Below are 23209 nucleotides of genomic sequence, written 5' to 3'. Positions count from 1 at the left end.
AGGCTGAGATTGAATTTTGCATCGATTTATGATCTAACATGTTTTATTTGGTGTCATTTTTGACAGCGTGTTTCCTGCTTAAAATATGCAATATTTTCCCTTAACATTCCACGTCATTTTGCATGACACACTTTTTAAAAAAAATCTTTAACATGTTGTTTTAATCCTGTTTGAAGAGACTGTTAAATTTTGCATCCATATCTTATGTTGCTTGTTAATTGCAATTTTGCACATTTTCCCCACTGAAAATGTGCAACTACTGTATTTTCCTTATCATTCCATATAAGCTTCCATGCTATACAGTTTTATGTAATACGTGGTTTTAATACTGTACTGTTCAGCCAGGCACAGATTCTCAAGTTTTGCATCCATATTCTATTTCATTTGGCTTCTTAATTGCAGTTCTTGCATTTTTTTAAATAACATTTCATGCCCTTTTCCATGATGTACCTTACATTCATTATTGGTTTATATTGTAACAGCCAGGATGGTTTAATTCTGCTCACTGAAGCAAATATTCTTAAATGTTACATCTATATTTCATTCTATTCGGCTTGTTAATTGCATTTACTCTATGCTGTACTTTTCTAGATCAAGATGTTGTCCAGCAATGTTACAAGATTTAAGAACTTCTTCCTGCTGGGCTTCCCAGGCCTGGTGCCTCAGTATCACGGTCCCGTGTCAGCGTTGCTCTTATTGGTCTTCCTGGCCATCGTCGGCGGGAACATCTTCATTCTGCTTCTCATCAAGTTGGACCGAATCCTCCACAAGCCCACCTACCTCATCTTCTGCCACCTCGCCCTCACTGACCTGCTCTTCGGCACTGTCACGCTGCCCCGGATCATCTGGAGGTGACCATTTCATATCTACTTTTATTTAAAAAAATTAATAATAATCTTGTAAGCAGTAGGAAAATGACCTATTTTTTGTTTGTCATTGTGTAGCTTTTCTTTTGCCCTTTTTTTTTTGACACTACTGACACAACGTTTGGGGTAATATTTTGCATGGATTTTTAGGGTGCATCTACAGTAAAATGCAAAACCTTTAGATATAATAGACTATTACAGTTTGATAATATAAAACAAACTTTATTTTTAAAAAAAAACAGGTAAATCTTGATTTTGAAGTGCCTCAAGATTTTGCAATAACGAGCTGTAGCTAATTAGGTCTATTTATTTATTTATTTATTGTTTTATGTTGCTGTATTGTGAACAAAACTCTGACATTTGCCACCATCAATTACTTTGTATTAAAAAAAGTGCATGTTGTGTTTTGTGCTTGCATGCTCCATTTTTTGTGCCGATATATGTATATTTTTTAAACTTATTTTTTGTAACTACGGGTCCTAAGAAAGTGAGACGTGAGAAGAATAAACGGATGAGGTCATTGAATTAAAGCTTGAATTATAGGCCGGTCCGCCTCTAATTTTAAATGGCCACCCGTTGGCGAGTCCGACTAAAATTTCACTCACCTCGAACCTTGGTCTCCACTCTAAAAAGAGTATTGCAACTAACTGAACTTTGTATTATTGTTTTTTTTTTAATGCAAAAGAAAAAAAACACTGTTGTCAGTTCAGTTTTGACTTTACCAATGAATATTTTTGCTTTCATCACACATAATCTGTCTATCTATCTATCTATATGTTTTGTTAGAGCAATTATCAAGTATAAATCCCTTGATCACTAGTCTAGTGTGTAAATTAATTTAAATATGTTGATAATTTCATTTATGGTTTATTTACTAGACAAAATATCAGTTCCAATATTTATATTCACAAACAGATTTTATTACAAAATTGACACAAATATTGATCGAAGGTAGTGATCTCCCACCATAGAGTAAAAAAATGTAATATTATAGCCCACACTATATAGTTAAATACTGTATCCTCATTACAAGTTAACTGTATTGGCTACAGTATGCTGGCAAATTTAGCATTGTACTTTTTAAAGTGTCGAAATTATTATTAAATACATTAATTCGCGATTTTTTTAAAGTAACTTAAGAGTAACTTAAACTTGAGTAACTCATTACTCTACAAAGACAGTAATATTGTAAAGAAAATTATTACTTTCATATATTAGTAATTCGTCATATGTATTAGATTAGATTTTGGAAGTAACTTGCTCAACACTGAATATGAATCGATTAAAACGATCAGCGATTGGAGTTTAGCCAAGTCATTAGCTTTCAGCGAAGTCATCTGTTACCGTATGCGTAGCTTCCCAGAGCGATGCTTACGTCACCAGGGCCACCGGTGGAAGCGGCGTGTTGTCAATATGTTCAATGTTTTTAGTTTTTTTTAGATAATATCCAGAAAATCACAATGGCAGCTGATGCTTTGCGTCATGTGAAGGTACTGGCTGGGCGATGTGTGGGTGGCGTTCCCCGCCTGCTTCACGCAGATGTACTTTGTGCATTTCCTGGGCGCCACGCACTCCTTCATCCTGATGCTGATGGCACTGGACCGCTTCGTGGCCATCTGCGACCCGCTGCGCTACCACGCCGTGGTCACCAACGCCGCCATCACGGTGCTCTGCGGCATCTCCTGGCTCATGCCCGCTTCCTGGATGGTGGGCGTGGTCACACACGCCCTCATGCTGCCGTTCTGCGACTCGCACGTCATCCACCAGTGCTACTGCGACCACTTCAGCATCACCAGGCTCAGCTGCGACCAGTCCCAGGTAGGGGGCCATGCGCCTTTCACAGGGTCCAAACTTTTTCAACCCAGATGCTGACAATATGCCAATTTTCCATGATATACATTTTAAGTGCTCAACCAGGAACACGTTATAAAGTTTTGCATCCATATTTGATCTTATTGGCCTGGCTAATTAATTGCATTTTCATTCCGGTTGCTGAAAAAATGCAACATTTTCCTTTACATTCCATGGGATTTTTCCTTTTTTTTCATTTGCCCCGGTAACTTAGATTTGTAATATTTTTTGCATCCGTGTTTTGTTTTATGTAGCTTCTCAATTGCATTTTTGTACCCTGTTAAAATGTGCAATATTTTCTTTAACATATCATTTTGCATGAGATGCCTTTTTTCTTGTAACAGGTTGTTTTAATTTTTTTAATTTTAACAGATTTGTACTTTTAGATTCATATTTGATCTTATATAGCTTGTTAATTTAATTTTATTTGCAGTTTTTCCTGCCTAATATCTGAAAATATGCAATATTTCCTTTAACATTCTATGTCTTTTTCCATGACGTGCCTTTCCCCCATAACATGTTTTTTAATCCTGCTTACTCAGGTACAGATTTTGCATCATTAGCTTGATCTAATGAGGAATGCTAATTGCATTTTTGCACCCTTTTACCAACCCAGTTGCTCAAAATAAGCTTCCTCCTCGCGTAGTGTGAAGATGCTTGCTGCTCAGCTCCTGCTTCGCTTGTATTCTTTTTGCTGATAACTGCTTTGTTTTTTCTCTTTGGACTTCTCCTGGATACTTTTTATATCTGTGTGTCTGTATTACTTATTCGTTTTTACTACAGATGGTGGGGACATTTTTTCAATATGTTTCGTTGCCTCCTCACGATAACATCAGCACGGCCTGCTAATAAGCACAAGCCTGCTAGTATCATCAAGGCGAGAAGCAAGATGCCTCCCTTCTCTACAGAAGACCACAAACTCCTTCAGAAGATGGCAGTGCTGGAGGCAAAAATGCATCGCCTCCAAGTGTTTGTGGAGGCGAATGGCAAAATCAGACAATGAGACCACGCTACCAGTGTCTCCAAACAGTGGACACGAGCATGCTAACAGGCAGCTAGCTCCATTCACTAGCTCTCCCTGAATTTTGCTAGCAGCAAAGCCAAAAGTGAGGAGTTCTCGCCCAACAGACCGTGAAGAAATTGTTCTCATGCAAAGACGTCGCATCAAAACCAAAAGATGAGTCTTTTGGCACCGGCAAGAAAACGGAAAACCATCTTATGAACAATGAAAGCAAAACACGGGCATCGAACTGAGAAACAGGTTTGCCCTACTGTCATCTGACCAGCAAGCTTCGGTGGATCTCAACACCAATGAAAGGTATGAAAGTGGATTCCCTCACCATGTGAGATCAGCTACTGGGCCACAAACACTGATAATAGGCGACAAAGCCTTATTTGGTGTCAAACGACTACGCAGCAGAAGGCACACAAAAGTTGTGTTTTTTGCTAATGACATGGTTTCTGATATTTGTGAAAAGGTCGAGAAGATTGCTGCTGAGCATTCGACTGTCATATCGGTCATAATTCACACAGGAGCATTTGACGTGTTGAAAAAACAATCAGAGAATCTGAAGCTACAAATAGATCTCAGTGCATCATTTTATACAGTTGACCATAACATACTGTTGAACCTATTGGAAACTTTGGTGGGATTAAATGGAACAGGCCTAACTTGGTTTAGGCCTTACTTAGAGGAAAGGAGTTAATTCGTGAACATTGGAAGTTTTGAATCAGATCGGATGGCCATGACGTGGGGTTCCTCAAGGGTCAGTCCTTGGACCCCTTCTGTTCAGTCTGTACGTTACCTTTGGGTCAAATGCTTCAGAAGACCAATGTTGGCTATCACAGTTATGCAGATGACACATAGCTATATACTGTGTGTCAATGTCCCCAAATGACACCAATTCAATCAGTGAATTGTGTCACTGCCTATAGCAAATTAACAACTGTATGAACCAAAATTTCCTTCAGCTGAACTAAAACAAAACAGAGGTCATTGTTTTCGGCAATAAAGAAAAGAGGATTGCTGTTAGAAAACACCTGGAGTCACTGTTTTGAGAAACCAAAGACCAAGTCTAAAATCTTGGGGTGCTGACTTTCAGCAATCATATCAAATCAATCACTAAAACAGCCTTTCACCAGCAGGAAAACATATCCAGACTGAAGGGTTGCATGCTCCAAGCAAACCAGGAGAAACCTATCCATGCTTTCATCTCCAGTAGACTTGATTCTTGTAACGGTCTTCTTACTGGTCTCCCTCAAAAGAGCATCAAACAGCTGCGCAGCTCATTCGGAACGTTGCAGCTCGCGTTCTTACCAGAACAAAGAGATCGGAACATATTACTCCAGTCCTAAAGGCTTTACACTGGCTTTCAATTAACTGTAGAACAGATTTTAAAATTTTGCTACTGGTCTATAAATCGCTGAATGGTTTGGGTCCTGAATACATTAAATGCTGATTGAATATAACCCCTAGAAGGCTCTGAGATCTGCAGACTTGGGTCAATTAGTGGAGCTCAGAGTTCAAGGTAAACATGGTTAAGCTGCATTTAGCTATTATGCTGCACGCAAAAGGATAAGCGGTATAGATAATGGATGGATGGATGAATGGGCAAATGGAATAAGCTGCCAACAGAAGTGAAGTCAGCACTGAGTGTAAATGCTTTTAAATCCAGGTTAAAAACTCTTTTTCTCATACCTTTGATTAAGGTCCTCTAAACATTTTTTTTTCTTTTATATATTTTAGAAACCCACTTTTACTTCTTTACTTTACTTTTAAATGTAAAAGTTTTCTGCAAATGTGTTTTAATGTAATTTTATTAGGTAGTTTTGTTTTCTTTGCTTTTGAATATTAACTGCTGTGTTTGTAAATGCTCGTCGCTGTTGCCTTTGCTTGTGTGAAGCACATCGAGTTGCCTTGTGTATGAAATGTGCTATATAAATAGAACTGCCTTGCTTAGATTTTTCTTGATATTCCATGCCATTTTCCATGACACGCAGCCAGATTCCTAAATTTTACATCGCTTTTCTCCTTCTTAGCTTGTTAACTGGATTTTTTGGTACACCTTGTCCTGTCAAATTGCTGAAACCATGCAACGTTTTCCTTAACATTTCATGTCATTTTCTATGATGTACCTTTTTGGAAAAATCCTTCGTCATTCACACGTGGTGAAATGTCATGCTTTTTAAAAGTATTATATGTTTTCTTATTTTTCCAATATTCCCGACCCCCCCCCCCCCCCACAGGTGAATTTGTTGGCCTTTCCCCTGGCCATGTTCAGCCTCCTTTGCCCACTCTCCTTCATCATCTTCTCCTACATCGCTGTCATCGCCACGGTGGCCAAGAAGTACGGCGGCGAGAGTCGTGGGAAGGTGCTGTCTACGTGTTCGCCACAGCTGCTGATCACAGGCCTCTACTACACGCCGCGCTGCTTTGTTTACGCGGCCAACATGCAGGGCTTCCACTTTACCGAGTCGGTGCGCATTGTGGTGATCATGGTGTATAGCCTGCTGCCCGCTGCAGTCAACCCGCTCATCTACTGCTTCAAAATGAAGGAGATCAAGGAGAACCTCAAGAGGAAGTTTCACAATTGGAAGACAACCCATCCAGAAGCAGCATAGTCGCTTTTCCTAACTTTCAACACACACATTCAACATTCTGGCTAACCTTTCCTCACCCTTTGCTAAAAATATGCAAAATTGCCCTCGTTATTCCACATCATTTTCCACGAGGTACCTTTTTTTGCTTTAAAACTGCTCAGCCAGACACAGATTAAGGACTGCATCCGTATTTTATTCTCGAGGCCTCGTTGATTGCAATGTCTGTGCCCTTTTTTGCTGAAAAAATGCTGTCATTTCCTTAACGTACCATTTCTTACTTATTCTTTCTTCTCACTTATTTTGTTCCCTGATAACTTGGATGTGGAATATTATTTTGCTTCCGTATTTTAGTTCATGTAGTTTCTTAATTTTTGTGCTGTTTTTCCTGACCTATTGCTAAAAAAATTGCTTGGTTTTCCTTACCATTCCATGTAATTTTCCACAAAGTACAGTTCTTTGGGTCATAGGCTGTTTTAGTCCTGCTCAGCAGGTAGAGATGCTCATATTTTGCATCGATATTTTACATTACTTAGCAAGTTAATTGAATTTCTTTGCACTTTTCTGCCGAATTGCTAAGAATATGCAACATTCCTCTTCAAAGCGAAATCAACCCAAAAACATTTTTTTTTACAAGAATATGTTCCCAGCAGGCCCACTTGTTGAAACACAGCATTCTGATTAATAATTGCGTTTGTAGAATATGAGTTAAGCAGCAAAATCCACCCCTTTTTAGCCATCTTGTCACTTCTGTCGACTGAAAATGACGTCACGATTGCTCAGGGCTCAGGTAACATGACCAATCATGGCTGACCTGTTTTCTGAAGGTGTGGATTAACTCTTACTCCACAAACGCAATATTTATCAGAATGCCTTATTTCAACTAGTGGGCTTGCATACAACACATTCCTGAATAAAATATGTTTGGGTTGACTTAAACTTTAAGATTCAATTGAACTCTCAATGAACTTTTTTCCTGTACCATTTTTTTTTTTTTATCCTGCTCACCTAGCACAGGTTCTTAAGTATTCCCATCCATATTTTTCTTATACTGTATATGTGTACTCCAATGAGGCTGTTTTTTGTTTATTTGCATCTTTTAATTTTCCATATTGTTCAAGTGTTTTTTTTTCTTGAACTTGCCCTCCTTGATACTTAAAGCTCTGAAAAAAAAAATGCACTGGTTTTAGCATTTTTCATTTTTTTTGCATAAAAGGTGCTACAAATTATAACATTTGTTTTCGAACTGTATCGTCAGTAGTTAATGGAATGTTCATTTTACCCAAACACAGACCTACAAATAGAAAGATCACTGACATTTGCAGCACTCTGTAATTTCTTCTTCCGAGCTGTGACGTCAGTAAGCGGTCAACTTTAAATTTGAATACTGCTCCTACCACAGGCCAGTAGAGTGAGCAAAAGAATTACTTCTTAAAAAACAACAACAGAAAAACATTTATTTTACGATAGGACATTCTTGAATGTCAACAGCTGCACTTTGTTGATATTAGTGGTATTCAAACAAAATAAAAATTACAAGGAGGATGGCACATGGAAAAGAAGACTTTTCAAAATAAAAACAATACCATACAATCAAAACTGGGAAATCTCATTTCCGAGCGAGAGGGAACACCTATAAGCGACTTAATACTGTCCTGCTGGCAGGGGAGAAAAACGAGCACAAGAAAAGTCCCCAAAAGGGAAGATATGTGGTTGTTTTTTTTTTTTCCTCAACACTGTACAGTACATCTTAAAAACATTAAATATACACATGTTCCATCTGGACGTCAACATGGTGGCTTGAGTACAATGTGGTTGGTTATATGGCATCGACAAAATTTAGGTCCCTCCCCCACTTTCTTCTCCCCCCTCCCTTGCCTACTCATCATCGTCCTCCTCGTCCTCATCATCGTCTCCTTCCTCTTCCTCGTCTTCCTCCTCGTCATCGTCTGCCGCCGCCGCCGCTGTGCTAGAGTCCACTTTGCCCTTCGTGCGATAGGCCACGATATCCTACGGCAACACCGGGGAGAGGACTTAAATTTTTTGCATGAATTCCTTACAAAAACAATTAACACTTTTTTGAAGTACAGTGGATACAGTCTACACACACCTTTTAAATGCCAATTTGTTGTGATATCAAAAACAAATAATCCCAAAGTAATTTCAAATGTATTAATGTGATCTATTTAAAAAATGAACTATATGAACATGGTGAAATGTTGCTGTGTTAGGGGTGCTGGAATCCGTCGGCAATTATAAAACTTTATAGTGGGGATGTTAACGCGCAAGGTCGTCATGATTCGCAGCAGGGTTTGGGTCCTTGTTGGAACAAGCAGACACTAACGCTAATGTTAGCGTCAACTGTCCTAGTATGGCAACATTGAAAAAGCAACACTGTGTAAATCAAAGAGCTAGTATGTCTGGCTGAAAAAAGAAATAGACGATGCTATTGAATCGTACTAAAATGTTTCATCGACGTGTTATGGCGCATGCTGCGTTGTGTTGTATGGTGTGGTGCAGTGAGCGAGACAGAACGTGTGGTAGCGATTAGGCCAGGAACGTGACATTACCTTGTCGTACTTCTCCTTCAGCTTGGCTGCCTTCTTCTCGTAGGGCTGCTTGTCCTCCATGGACGAGCCGTTCCACATCTCTCCCAGCTTCTTGGCCGTGTCGCCGATAGACAGGCCCGGGTGCTCGCCTTTCACCTTCGGGCGGAAGTCGGCACAGAACAGGAAGAACGCTGACCTGTTGGCGGCGGCGCACACCAAGTTAAACATCCGCTCGAATTATCCGAGTCTGAAAGCGATTGAGGCAAAAAACGGGTGAGCACTACTCGGCTGTGAGCAGCAGATGTGCCATCTAACTAGTTCGATATCTAAAAGAGGAAGAAAATGTACATTCAGGCTATAGAAAGTCCACTGGGCAGGGTTTTTCTGTTCAATATTACATTAAGTTTAACAGACGTTCAGAATATTAAGACTGATCAATGACAAAAAGTATTTTCCAAGAATAAAAGCAAACATAAAGATCTTTTCCCAGCAATTCTTAAGTGAGATTAAAAAATAGATAAATTAGATCAATCAATTACAGATAATTTATTAATCTCTATTGACATCCCTAAATATTATAAAATGTATAATATTCATAGATAACTCAACAATACAAACATTAAGATAAAAAATAATATCCAACACAATATAATAATTAAACAAATTGAAAGTAAAAAATAAAAATGATTGTTCATTTCCACCCCAATTCCAAATTTGATCCAATGCCCATCTCTAGTTTGACATAAACCGAACGAGCACAAACAACATTTGGATGGTCAATTCAAAGTCTACTCACGGTGGTCTCTTGGGGGCATTGGGGTCCTTGAAGCGTTTCATCTTTTGTCCCTTGGGGGGGATGTAGTTCTTCATCTCAGCCTCATAGCGCACCTTGTCCTGCTTGGCCATGTCTTCAAATTTGCCTTTCTCCTTTGGGGACATTGTCTAAAACAAAACACATCAAATATAGACTATAGCAGGGCTTTCTTTTTTTGGCGCGCCAGTCCCCATGCATATACATACATATATATATTTATTTTTACTATAATTTCTATAGGGCGGCACATTGGTCGACTGGTTAGCACGTCCGCCTCACAGTTCAAAGGTCGTGGGTTCGATCCCGGCTCCGGCCTCCCTGTGTGGAGTTTGCATGTTCTCCCCGTGCCTGTCAAGTCATGTAGTTATAGTCTCAATGATTACTTCTTTATTTTTTTGTCTAAATGAAAATATTCATGACAAAATTAATGACGAAAAATTTTAGTGGACGAAATTAACACTGGTTCCTACTTTAGTTTGGATGGTGATAAAGAGTCAGTTCATGTCAAGATTCCAGAAGGATGTGGAAATTCATGCAAATTTAAAACGAGGCTTAGGTCTTAAGGCCCTGATAGACCAAAAAAGACGCTGGCCAAGACTGACAGACGCTTACCCCCTGCGGCGTCCGGCCGGCTGTCGGCACGTCACGCTGGAGGAATACACCGCAACGACAGACAGCGACGCTGACCATTAAAGTACCTTCTGCGCATGCATAAGATGTAATACCCTTCCATACCATCGGCGGCGGTAGTCACCATTTCTCATGGTTGGAAAACTCCAACCGGAAAGCTGTTGGCCGGGGACGGATTATAAAAAACAAACAATGCATTCAGCTATATTCTTCACTCACAGTGAACTCCCACACAAAGTAAACCATCACGTTCTTGACACGGTATTGTGAAATACTTATTTTGAAAACCCTCGCTCTTGTACTTGTAAGAAGATTAAGGCAGCGGAGGCGTGCTCACTGTTTTTCCGCCTTTGTCACTTCCAGTTGGTGCTCCGTGCGCTGATTTGCTAGCTAACAGCCCATCAGAGTGATCAAATGTCACAACTGGCAATGCCGATTCAACATACGTAAATGCCCCCAAGACGCTTACAGACGGGTTACTACGACGGTGGCCACTACACCAAACAGACGGCGCATTAAGACGCCACGACGCTTCACGACCTCCGACGTCGGTTTGGTCTATCAGGGCCTTTGAAAGCCTAGGTAGACCAATTCGACGTTGGCCAAACTGTGACCGACGCTTACCCCCGGGGCGTCGGGCCGGCTGTCAGCATGCTGGAATGCTGTCATGCTGGAAAAATACACCACAACGACAGACAGCCACACTGACCTGTAAAGTACCTGCTGTGCATGCATGGGATGTAATTCCCTTCCATACCATCGGCGGCAGTAGTCACTATTCTTCATGGTTAGAAAAATCCAAATGGAAAGCTATTGGCCGGGAGCGGATTATGAAAACGTAAACAATGCATTCAGCTATATTTTTCGCTCATGAACTCCCACGCGAAGTAAACCCTCATGTTTTTGACACAGTATCGGGAAATACTTACTGAACATTGTCAACCCTCGCTCTTGTGCATGTAAGAAGATTAAGGCAGCAAAGGCGTGCTCACTGTTAATCCACATTTGTCGCTTCCCGCTCGTGCTACGAGCGTTGATTTGCTAGCTAACAGCCGATCAGAGTGACCAAATGTCACGACTCACGATGCTGATTCAACATGCTGAAACGCCCACCAGACGCTTTCTGACGGAGTCCAATGTTACGACGGTGGTCACTACACCAATCAGACGGCGCAATCAGACGCCACGATCTTTCTCGACCTCCGACGTCAGACTGGTGTATCTAAGCCTTAAGTCGTTTTATAAAAAGGTGCATACAGTTTGTCGAAGCACTGATCTTTAAGTTACTCATATTTAATGAAAACCTCAATTAGAATATTGATGAAAACACACTAAGTTTTGTTAAGATATTGTGGATGATTTCATTTGAAACAAATTGTGTCATCAAATTGGAGTGAACGTGGACCCTGAACTGAAACAAGTTTGAAAGCCTTGCTTTCAAGAATTGCCCATCCCTTACCTTCCATCGCTCTGAGCATTTCTTGGAGAACTCTGCAAAGTTGACGCTGGCCTCGGGATGCTTCTTCTTGTGCTCCTCTCGGCACGTTTGCACAAAGTAGGCATAAGAGGACATTTTGCCCCGCGGTTTCTTTGGATCCTTCCCCATTTTGTCTTATGCTGAGCACACACACACAAAGGAAATTTAAAAAAAAGAAACAATAAAAATACGCACACAATAAAGAAGCGCAGACAATATGTAAATGAGAACCATGTCTGAGGATGGGGGGGGGTGTTCTTTGTCTATTGTTTAATGGGGCTGGAGGGAGGAGAAAAGAAAAGGTGGGTGTCTGGGTGAATGACTGATGAGCTTTTGTACATTACGACCACCATGATGCTGCATTAAATCATAATTAAAAGCTACCCTGTGCTTTTCATGAACCACAATAAATATTAACATGTTAGGGGGCTATTTTACTATCAGGTAAAAGTTGTCAATGACTACATTACCATGAGCTCCGCCCTTATCACTCGCTTTGTGTCCTCCAGCGCTATTAACACACAGTGTAAACCATTACAAATGGCTGAGCGGAGGCCGACAGCTAACAGTAGGCCGCAGGCCCTCCTCGCTCGTCACACAAAGGGCCATGCTTGGGAAGCGTATAATAGCAGATGTTAAGTGGTGGTCACGATGGTAATCATTATTTTTTAAAATAATGCTGAGTTCACCTTCACTACTAGGTCTTAGCCTTTCTATCTTTACGACGAGGATAAGCTAGAGTAGGCTAGGCTAGGCTATGCTAGGCTATGCTAGGCTAGGCTAGGCTAGGCTAGGCTAGGCTAGGCTAGGCTAGGCTAACGTAGCGGTCTAGCGCTCGAAGGTTAGCGCTCCGTTGACACAACTGCGGACGTTAGGCTGACCCACGGCGTGAGAGTGTGTTGACATTGGGAGGAGTCACCCGTCACCACACAATGCGTGTATAAATGGACTCCACTTTTAGGAATTTTCGCCCCACACAAAATCAGACAACTCAAACCCATTCGACAGACTCGTGTGTATCACTATGCTAGCATCCTTCCCCGTGCCTGTCATTCAAGTAAGTTCACCCTTTTCCGCCCCACACATTGACACTCACACACGGGCACGGACAACACACTCCACGTGACACAAACACATCCAACAAGTTCATGACAAGCCAAGGCTTACCTCGAGAGTGTCTGTACTCTATGTGTGTCGTCTCAGACAATGGGACAAAAACCACGATGTGAGTGCGCAATGAAGATGATGATGATGATGCTCGCGTGTTTATCCTGATTGTCGGCAGCCCTGCAGCCGGCGGACATTGGCTGCCACCGAGCCCCCCGCGATTGTCTAATTGGGCAAGCGGCCACTTGCACCGGCGGGACGGTTGGCTGCTTGTCTGGAGCGGGACGCTGTGGCGCTAAACTTGAATGGCAAACGCTACCGTTACTTGCAAAATGCACCCTTGCACTGGTGGCGAGAGGAGCCACAAATTGGACCACAGTGAGAGTAGAGTTACTTAGAATCATAATTCAAGTTAAAAAAAAAGAAAAAGAAAGAAGAATGGAGACTTGACAAAAATTTTAAGTACAGAGTAGCTAACTGGTGAGTAATTTTCAGATGGTTTTTTTAATAACACATAATTGTCAAATAGACCCAAATATGAAATAGCGATATGCAACTTCAAATATTTCCCAAAAATATCAATTTAACGCAGTAATATTTTAGCCTAAACATAAATGATCATATTAACATGGGAAAATTTACCCATAATAAATGGCCTAATATTTACATCTTTTTTAAATTTTATTGATCCTGGAAATAAACAAGGTCATATCTTAAAAAAAAATCTTTTTTTTTTAAGTCTAAAAAGGGTTTAGGGTATATAAAAAATAAAATATAAAAAAATGAATCATGTGTGTCTCTTTTTTAAGAAAAAAAAATAAAGAAGAAAAGACTTAACAGGATATCTGGAAAAATATGTTAAAAATATTTTTAGATTTTATTATCTAAAAATATTCAAAGGGACAGTGTGTGGACTTTTTTTTTTGCCATGTAGTGGTGAACTAATAGAATGCAACATCCTAAGTTCACTATTACCCTTGTAATATAATTACCGATTACTAGACCTACTATTACATAAAAAAGTAGATAGAACATGTTTTTTTGCATATCATTGGACTTAATAGTGAGTTTTAAAATGAATATTGAAAAATCAAAACATTCTACACACAGTCTCTTTAAAGAGGAAGTCTATTAAAAAATTGTCTTCACAGTAATATGTTCTTTGCGCCCCCACTAGTCGAAACACGGCATTCTGATTGATATTGCATTCGTAGAATATGAATTAAGCAGAAAAAGCCACCCATTTTTATCCGTCCTAGTGGGCAGCCATTTTGCCACTTGCTGTTGACTGAAAATGACATCACAGTGGCTAAGTTTACATGGACAAAATTTCTTCAATCCGATCAGAGTTCGGATTAAAAGTCTGATCGGATGCACTGTTTTCATGGACACAAAACCATTTATCCGATTAGGACTTGCGTGTTCATACATCACACCGGAGGTAGTAGTAGTAGAAAAAGCCGTGACGACTTCCGTGTCAACACAACATCGCTCTGTCCATTTCTACTTTAAAAGTCAGCATTATTTCGCATATTTTTCCCGTTTGCGCTGTTACGTCGGGTTAACACCTCTTAAAGGAGTTGCAGATGCAAATCTTGTGCCCGCTATGTCTTTTGTTAGCGCTGCTATTTTTTTTCTTCCAAACTTTATTGAATCAAACAACAAACAAAACAACACTCGCTCTGCTTCGACTAGCTTCTGGGTTTAACAGAAACACCTATAATGATGTCACACATGCGCAGTAAAGACGGTTTGTTCCAAAATGTCGGAATAACGTGTTTCCATGCGCGTTAATCAGGATACAATTGGTATAAACTAGCGCTGTCATTTAGAGTAAAATCTTGATTGGAATGGGCTTGATCGGGTCAGGATATTCCGAATGATGTGTGTACATGAAGTAGTTTTACTCAGATCAGGCATTTAATTCGAATAAATGTGTCCATGTAAACGTAGCCAGTGTTAAAGGGTCTCAGGTAACAACCAATCACGGCTCAGCTCAGCTTGCGAAAGTCACATGACCAAACTCAGAAAACAGGTGAGCCGTGACAATCGTTTTGTCACATTTTCAATGTTTTTTTTCAATATTAATTGTAGTTATTTAGTTAGTTTTCCTTAACTATAATAATGTCGGTCTGCACACGGTTGTGGAAATCCCAAAAACCAGGCATATCGATTCCATTCTTGCAGCATTCTCACTCAATTACGGAATCCAGGCTGCTCAGGCGGGAACGTTACAGAGGAGCGGCCCAGATGTTTCGCACGGGAGCTGCTCAGAGTCGCCATCGATTGTACTAACAGCCTTGCGGTACGCTTGGAAGTCTACTCAAGAGAATTGAATGTGACCCTTTGAAATGTCAACTTTACTGTGGAAAAAGACCTCCACTAAGGTACACCACAGTACTGTATTGATTTGGAACCTTACTTTCAAAGTGCTAATGTTGGCCTCAAGGTGTCACTAGTGACATATTTCATTTCAGGATTTGCCTCTGTGCACCACAGACAGCCTCAACCGCAAGAATGAACATGTAACAGTATTGGAAATATTTTCTATCTTGCTCTAGTAAGAACTGGGCAACAGAGAGTTTCCCAATGTTAATATATGGCCACAACCCCAAACTAACATTATCAAGAAGATCACAATACCCTGAAGCTGAGTTTAACCCTGGAGGAATTTCTAAATGTATACAGTACATGTTTTTCATCAGAGATCAATTGGGGACTGTCATTGATTCAGGAGCGGTTGCTAAGGAACTGTGACAGCGAGGCGCCCAATGTGGTGCCCTCAGTGAGATTTTATGTGGCGGCCCCCTCCATCGACCATTTACATACCCTTCCAGAAGTCAAATTTTTAACATTGCCCTTAATTTCTAAAATAACCCCACATAATTTAATGGACGTACATTTACTTTATTTCGTGACTGTTTCATTACCGTCAAACAAATCATGCGAGTGACTTGCTGTTGTGACACCTATTTGACCAAAAGGAGCAACAACTTGACCTCTCTTTTGTCCTCGTTTTTTGTGTTTGTATGCTTTGTTTGACATTATTTATCATTTTTAAAAATAAAAAGAAACTGTCAATGCAAGAGAAGCACTCATTTTAATCCTCTATTCTGTTACAAAGACGTAACTATTGTCATTGTCATTGACATAGATATTGTCATTGTCTCCAAACATATATCTTAATCATATATCACGTTCGACTGGTTCTACTGGTTCAAAGTCCACAATCGCGTCGTCTATATCACTGCCGTTAGTCATTAAAGAGCTCCCGCAACTCCGCCGCCCGCCATTATCACTCAAAAGAATTCCGGAACATCCTCCGCGGGCTTATGACACAGACACGTGTATACTCTGATGCATTTCATTGGTTAATAGACCGAGAATTAAATAATAAATAGACAATGACATATACGCTCTCCCGGTTTTAAAGCGGAAGTCAACCCAAACATATTTTTTTCAAGAATATGTTCCCAGCAGGCCCACTAGTTGAAACACGGCATTCTGATTAATTTTGCATTTGTGGAATATAAGTTAAGCAGCAAAATGCACTCGTTTTTGTCCATCTCTGAAGGCTGCCATTTTGTCTTCTGTCGACTGAAAATGACATCACAACTGCTCACAACGACCAATCACGGCTGACCTGTTTTCTGAATCTGAGCTGTGATTTGCCATTGTGAGCAGTTGTGATGTCATTTTCAGTCGACAGAAGATAAATTGGCTGCCCCCACAAATGGCTAAAAACGAGTGGTGTTGTGATGTCATTTTCAGTCGACAGAAGATAAATTGGCCGCCCCCACAGATGGCTAAAAACGAGTGGATTAACACTTATTCCACAAACGCAATATTTATCAGAATGTCCTGTTTCAACTAGTGGGCTTGCGTAGAACATATTCTTGAAAAAAAAAAGGTTTGTGTTGACTTTCGCTTTAAGGGTAGAAAGACGCAACAGCTCTAGTGGTAGAAACGTGGACATGCACTCTGGTCCTTAATGGGTTAATCGTTAAGTTATTGCAAATATCCACAACTTTCTGGAAAATGGGTAGTTTTGTACAAAACAGATTATGTTTTGGGGTTGTTTTCTATAAAACAATGCAAGAAAGTGGGTCAAATTGACCCAATTTGCACATGTATAGGTCCATTTTATGACCCAAAATTGTTTTTATTTTCAACCCAACAGTTTTTAGAGTGTAGACTTGCATGAAAATGAAAATGCACCTCTTTTTACGGCGAGCGCATATGCGCCTGCCTATGAAAATATGTAGTGTTTATGAGGGTAAAATCGAAAACCACACTAAGTGGTGTGTTGACCAGTGTTTATTATAGGTCGAACCTTCACATGACTGCAAGTAAACCGAATGTGTTTTGTGTGTCGCTGAAGCTGCTCTAGCGTATCGTCAGATGACTTAAAATTCAACACACATGAATGTTACAAATACCTTGCACCTTTCAAACGTCAGCTCAAAACTACTTTTTAAAAAAAAAAAATCAAAGATCAAACAAAGATCAGTGACGATATCATGCTCGAGTTCCTCCAGAAGTTGAAAGAGGCATTCGAGGTGTTTATTTTTAATGACAATCCTGTGATTTGTTTTTGATTGTTTTGGTTCTTATCTTATAAAATGAATTCATTGGCGTGAAGTGTTTTGTCAACATAGTCAGGAAAATGTTTGCCAGACACGGTAAGACTTTCAGACTTCGTAATATAGGATTGTGTTTTATCAAATTTAATCTCTCATTTCTTCAATTACACAGGACAGTGCCCAGGTTCAAGGATTATAAAAAGACTGATTTCTCAGGAGAGGGAAGCGTCTCATGGCAAAGTAAGCTGGATCAAAATGGTGTTCAAATTGAACTGATAAAGTCAGAGAATCAATGTAGCAATATGTTTATTATTATGCGTGTAGTTTGAAGTGATGTGTCGCTAATATAAGATATCATGGTAATTTTGATTAGAATAGTTTTATATAATAAATTCTAATCTAATAAAAATGTGTTTTTATTGTGAATGTAATGGTTTGAGAATAAAGTTGCATTTTTTTTTCCTTTTAGAGCAACATCATTTTTTACACAAAGTGGTATTTTTTTGTGAAATTAAAGAGGAAGTCAACCTAAACTTATTTTTTTCAAGAATATTTTCTATGCAAGCCCACTAGTTGAAACAAGACATTCTGATAAATATTGCATTTGTGGAATAAGTGTTAATCCACTCGTTTTTAGCTATCTCTGAGGGCGGCCATTTTATTTTCTGTCGACTGAAAATGACATCACAACTGCTAAGGGCTTAGGTAATGACCAATCATGGCTGATCTGCTTTCTGAAGATGAGCTGTTACAACAGGGGTGGAGCTATGGGTGGGCCTGGGTGTACAGATTGACAGACTGCCCATCCACTGAGATTCATGAAAAAATATATACTTTTAAATTCTTTTGTAAATTATTATGAAATTACTTTTGAATTTGTGCTTCGTTTTTTATTATATTGAATATTAAAAATGGCATAATTGTGGTTGTCTAAGGAAGATCTGAACTTCATATTCAGTTTGTCATTTTATTTGAATACACGATGTGTGGGGACAGTAGGATTGTACTCAGTGAGAGAAATATTCAGGCCCACCCTGATTTTTCCAGGCCCACCCATTAGCCACGTTCTGGCTCCGCCCCTGCGTTACAGTATGTTCTGTGCGCCCCCACGAATCAGAATAGGGCATTCATATCAATAATTGCGTTTGTGGAATATGAATTAATCAGCACCTGTTTTTAGCCATCACAGGGTCCGTCTTACATTGACGCATGCTCATCTACCTAAAAAACCAACACAGCCATGGGTTTTATATGGATGCAATTTCAAATAATAACAATCAGCTAAGCAAAGGTGGTGAGGGACTTCGCGACAAGCTGAATGGGGTTAAACCCTGAAATGCTGTGATTACATCATCAAATCATCAAACGACTGTGTACTCTCATTCATCCTGGTTTGCTTCTGTTTTTTGATTCTATTTTTATGGTAGTGACAGAAAGATACAACTTTACGAGCTGTCCGCGCCGGCCAGCCTAACTGCCAAATCAATGCACTGGACATGGTCCCGCTGATGCTATGGAACACAGCACAATAAAACGCAATGGGAACATCAAGCATCCCAGCGGCTCGCTGTGGTAATTATTTGCTTGTTTACTCACAGTTGTTGCTTTCTGTGTGGGGATGTTGAGGTGAGTCTCACCGTTAACCACATCACTTGAATCATACTTTGAATTCATAGCATTCCACTGTGTTTTATTCCATTGAATGTGGTTTTAGTATCTGCTTTTGAAGATTGCCCTCAGGTATCTGCGCTCCATATTTCAGGGGAAATTCACAAAATCTATGAAATGCTCTGCTGTTTTGCGGGGTGCAAAACAGCATCTGCTTGTATATTGAGATGCTTGGATGCTGTATAGGCAAAAACGATTCGGAACACCCAGCTGTCTAGAAGCTTAGTTCTCAAGCTAGGGCTCTGTTAAATTATTTGCAATAAATTGCTGTGCGATGTGTATTTATATTTTAAAAAGTGCATTCCAGCAGCGGGTATAAAAAGTTGGCACAACTTGTTGAAATGGCTCGTTTTTGTGATATAAAGAAATGCATAAAAGCTAATTTGTCTCCACAAAGTAGCTTTAGTAAATGTTGTGCACCTTCTCTAGCGTTTTTTTTTAAATATTAGATTATAATATTTGTTTTTTTTAAATGCAATATAATGAGCGTCAATTAAATGCAGAATTTTGATATTCGCTGGCCCGCCTGTGTCATTGTCTGTCTTTTGAGTTTGGTTTTTGACTTCAGTTTCATGTTTTTCCTTGTGTTCCTTTGTCTCTCTGGTTAAGTTATTGAGTCCACCTGTGCTTGTCATCCCGGTCCCTTGTGTTAGCCAACCAGCTCCCTCCTACCCTCTCTGTCTTGTCTAGGTGTTCCTCGTTGTATCCTCAACTTGTCTGTATTTAGTTCCCCGCTTTCTTTCAGACCTTGTCAGTTCATTGTCATTTGTCTGTTGCTGCTGTGTCAAGTCTGAGTCCTTTTCCCGAGCATTTGTTTAGTCCTTCGATCCTTGTTGTTTTTGGACTTCAACATTTTTGTTGTCCCAGTGCCTTGCTTGGATGGATTTCATTTTGTTAAAATTTAAAAAATTTAAATTTAATATGAAAAAGTCAATATGAAACAGTAAAACCATAATTAAATTGGAATGAAATTATTAGCTTGACATGCTGATGTTTCCACTTTTTTTGTTTTGAAAGTGACAAATTGCAACTTAATGCCCAACAACAAGTTGTTTGGAGTATTTGATGCCACTTTCCATTGCATTGACATGATGAATATTGATGTTTTAAATGATACTTTTATCTGGACTAAATAACATAAAAATAATAACTAAAGCATAGGATTAAAAAAAAGTTTAGTACCGGTATACCTATGCTCCCATGCAACATGCAGACGACTTCTACTTCCCCACCTAATCCAGCAAAATAAATCAACCCTGCACATTTTACATGACGCCTTTCTGTCAAGGTGAACCTCCATTTATGGCTTTGGAATCGATTGGTGTAGACTTAAGAGGGAAATTGAATCCTCTCCAAACACTGTGTGATCCAATGAGGCGGCTTCTCATGATTCCTTTCATTATAGCTGATGGTGACACGCCAAGCCCAGAGGCCCATTTGGAGAGAAAAAATGGTGCGAGAGCGCTTAAATGTGACCCAGTGATGAGAACCACAATCTTCTGATATGGTTTTACGATAATGGCTCCACCAGACGAAGGTCAACACAGTATGAGTTGAACTCGTTTAGCCTCCCAATGTGCTATTGCGAGAATTTAATCAGAAATTGTAAGAAAAGTTGAACGAAATGTTGCAGAGATCACTTTTGGGCCACAAAAATGAAACTTTTTGCCAGAGCTAGGCATTTTACAAAAAAATTTGCGGCCCGTTTATTGCCTTCCGCCTACAGCCGGGGTACCCTTCTGCCATCCGTTTATCCGCCATTTTGTCCGGCTGTCTACAGTCTGTTGTGACCCGCTCAATGTGATGTCATGCGGCATGCTATTAGGACCCATTAACTGACCAAAACGAATCAAGCAGCAAATTCACCCGCATCAAATTAAACAATATTGCACGTCATAAATGTCAGATTATAGACGATTACATAGAAGGGCGAAAATCCAATTCCATTTATGATTAATCTGTCTTTTTTTTTTTATTTCCTGTTTATCGTTTATTGCCGGCAAAATGGACGTCTGTCATGAGCGGATAGACGGACCGGTCCGTCGGCTAGACGGAGTGCCCAGCTCTGCTTTTTGCCATTGTGAATGTGTCATTACTATGATGCAATTGCGAAATTTTGCAAACTGTGGCATTTTGGGAAACAATACCGAATGGAAATCATGCATTGCTGACAATGATAAACCATAGAAATTATGAATAAATAATGTTTACTTACTTGACTTTCAAACATATTGGTATAATGTAGGCTAAGTAGCTTTTTTTTTTTTGCGTGGCATTACCGGGAAAAATACTTTAAGTTTTTCTACGTTTTTTTTTTAGTAGTATTTGGCTTGGGGTAGGGTTAGTATTTTGAACTTATTTTCAAGTATGTTTAAATGTATCTGCAAATACGTTCGAACGTACTTACAAGTAAGTTTGAGCATACAGTACTTGCAATGAGATCGTACATAATAGAAATGAACTAGAATGAATCCACAAACTCAGGACAGTTGTCGTCTCCTCCCTGCAAGAGCCTGCCAGGGTGTCGTTTCCTTAGAAACTGGGCAGTAACTAGGACATGCACAGTGGCCGAGTGGCAGCTGTAATGGGAAGATTACGATGTGGGATTCCGTTCAATACATGTTTGGTAATATTAGTTTTCTGTCCAAAACTAATTCACTAATGCTTCCCTTGTACCAAAATATACAAACGTTCTTCAGGTTTTAAACTACCCAGCACCAAATAGGCAATAGCCATTTATTGGACCCAAAGTCACAACAACAACTGAAGTATTTCAATGACTCTGCTTTAAGACTAATTAAATAATTTATATTTACTGTTCCTGCTTTCATCTTTTTTTTTTTTGCAAGCAATTTTGTCCACTGTCTTTTGTTGTTAATATTTAGGGTAGTAACTGCGATTATTAGTGTGTGCCTTTTTTATTGGCCGCCATAGCTTGAGGTAGGAAAATGTGAGTTTATTGGGTAATAATAAGCTGGTGTAACCTTTTAGAAGTGGTTACAGTGGATAAAGCGTATCCTGGAAACTACTTTAGCTATAGCTGGACCATGTTATTTGGCTTGCCTTATTACTGTTTTTTAGCAACATGAAACACAAATTACCTTAACCATATCTCAGCATGATCATATTTCTGAAGGCAGAATGCGTGATACATGATTAGACTGTGCAAGTGTATCTAAGGAATTTGTCCATAATGTTATTCATTGCAGTCCAGATTCCAGCAGATCACAAGATGGCTACCACAAGTAAGGTGGACAGTGTTGTATGCTACCAATTAATTCAGGTACAGCTATCTCTGCTTTGGCTATACAGATTATTCACACATACAGTATCTGTGTGACTGTGTGTGCGTGCGTGTGAGTGCGTGTGCGTGTGTAGTGTGTCCACTACAAACATCATAATCCAAACCTCTCAATTCAATATGCGTAAAATCGACAATAGTAATAAAAGTAAGCAAGAAAAAACATGTTTGAGAACATTTCTTTGATTGCTACCAACCTTGAACCACATATACGAGACAGACGGAAGACAGTAAATAAGGACAGATTTGAGTCCATCTGTTTAGTGTATGTGCATGAAATTTGGTAGCAGTGGGACACAACCTCTAAGATGAAGAACCAATGGGAACTGTTCAAAATGACCCTAAAATGACCCTCTGTGTTTTTGGGGGGCTATGGATTCTTGAGAGTTTTATGTGGGTCCACTCATGATAGGCATGCCTACCAAATTTATGTTGCTAATTGAAACCGGCTGTGGGGGCTGAATTTTCAAATTTGTGGGTCTGGCCAAAATGCCCCTAAAATGTAAGATTAAAACCAAAATGGTGGACTTCTTATGTCTTTTGGGTGCTTGGCTTTTTGAGTTTTTTTTTCTGTGGGTCAACTCATAATAGACATGCCTACCAAATTTTATGTTGCTAGATGAAACTGACTTTTGGGGATGAATTTTCAAATTTGAGGGAACGGCCTCAAAATAAATCACTGATACAGGTCTCTTTTCGGGCATGATTAAATAAGACTTTTTTGTACATCTACTTAAGATTGACATGAACCAAATGTCATGTTAAT

General features: G+C 39.6%; 2 protein-coding genes and 1 long non-coding RNA gene across 3 annotated transcripts; 2 read left to right on the top strand and 1 right to left on the bottom strand.

Moving 5' to 3' along the window:
- Positions 1-597: 597 nt before the first annotated feature.
- LOC147144871 (olfactory receptor 52E8-like) lies at positions 598-7852 on the top strand. The gene is made up of 3 exons (XM_086035700.1): positions 598-851; positions 2357-2684; positions 5964-7852. Exons 1-3 carry the CDS (start codon positions 598-600, stop codon positions 6336-6338), a joined length of 957 nt encoding a protein of 318 aa, XP_085891826.1. The 3' UTR covers positions 6339-7852.
- hmgb1b (high mobility group box 1b) lies at positions 7751-13179 on the bottom strand. Its single transcript, XM_086035701.1, has 5 exons — positions 12952-13179; positions 11767-11924; positions 9660-9805; positions 8885-9059; positions 7751-8324 (listed from the first exon to the last, which is right to left on the bottom strand). The coding sequence occupies exons 2-5, from the start codon at positions 11911-11913 to the stop codon at positions 8193-8195; spliced, it is 600 nt and encodes a 199-aa protein (XP_085891827.1). The 5' UTR covers positions 11914-11924; positions 12952-13179; the 3' UTR covers positions 7751-8192.
- LOC147144869 (uncharacterized) lies at positions 12699-17712 on the top strand. The gene is made up of 3 exons (XR_015087456.1): positions 12699-12841; positions 15079-15196; positions 17647-17712. It is a non-coding gene; the product is annotated as an uncharacterized LOC147144869 (long non-coding RNA).
- The last annotated feature ends 5497 nt before the right edge of the window (positions 17713-23209 follow it).

The sequence above is a fragment of the Filicampus tigris genome, chromosome 7 (assembly GCF_054856515.1).
Source record: "Filicampus tigris isolate MCC_2025a chromosome 7, RoL_Ftig_1.0, whole genome shotgun sequence".
NCBI classification, from domain to species: Eukaryota; Metazoa; Chordata; class Actinopteri; order Syngnathiformes; family Syngnathidae; genus Filicampus; species Filicampus tigris.
The sequence above is the reverse complement of the archived record's forward strand: the minus strand, read 5'-3'. Positions and strand labels throughout refer to the sequence as shown.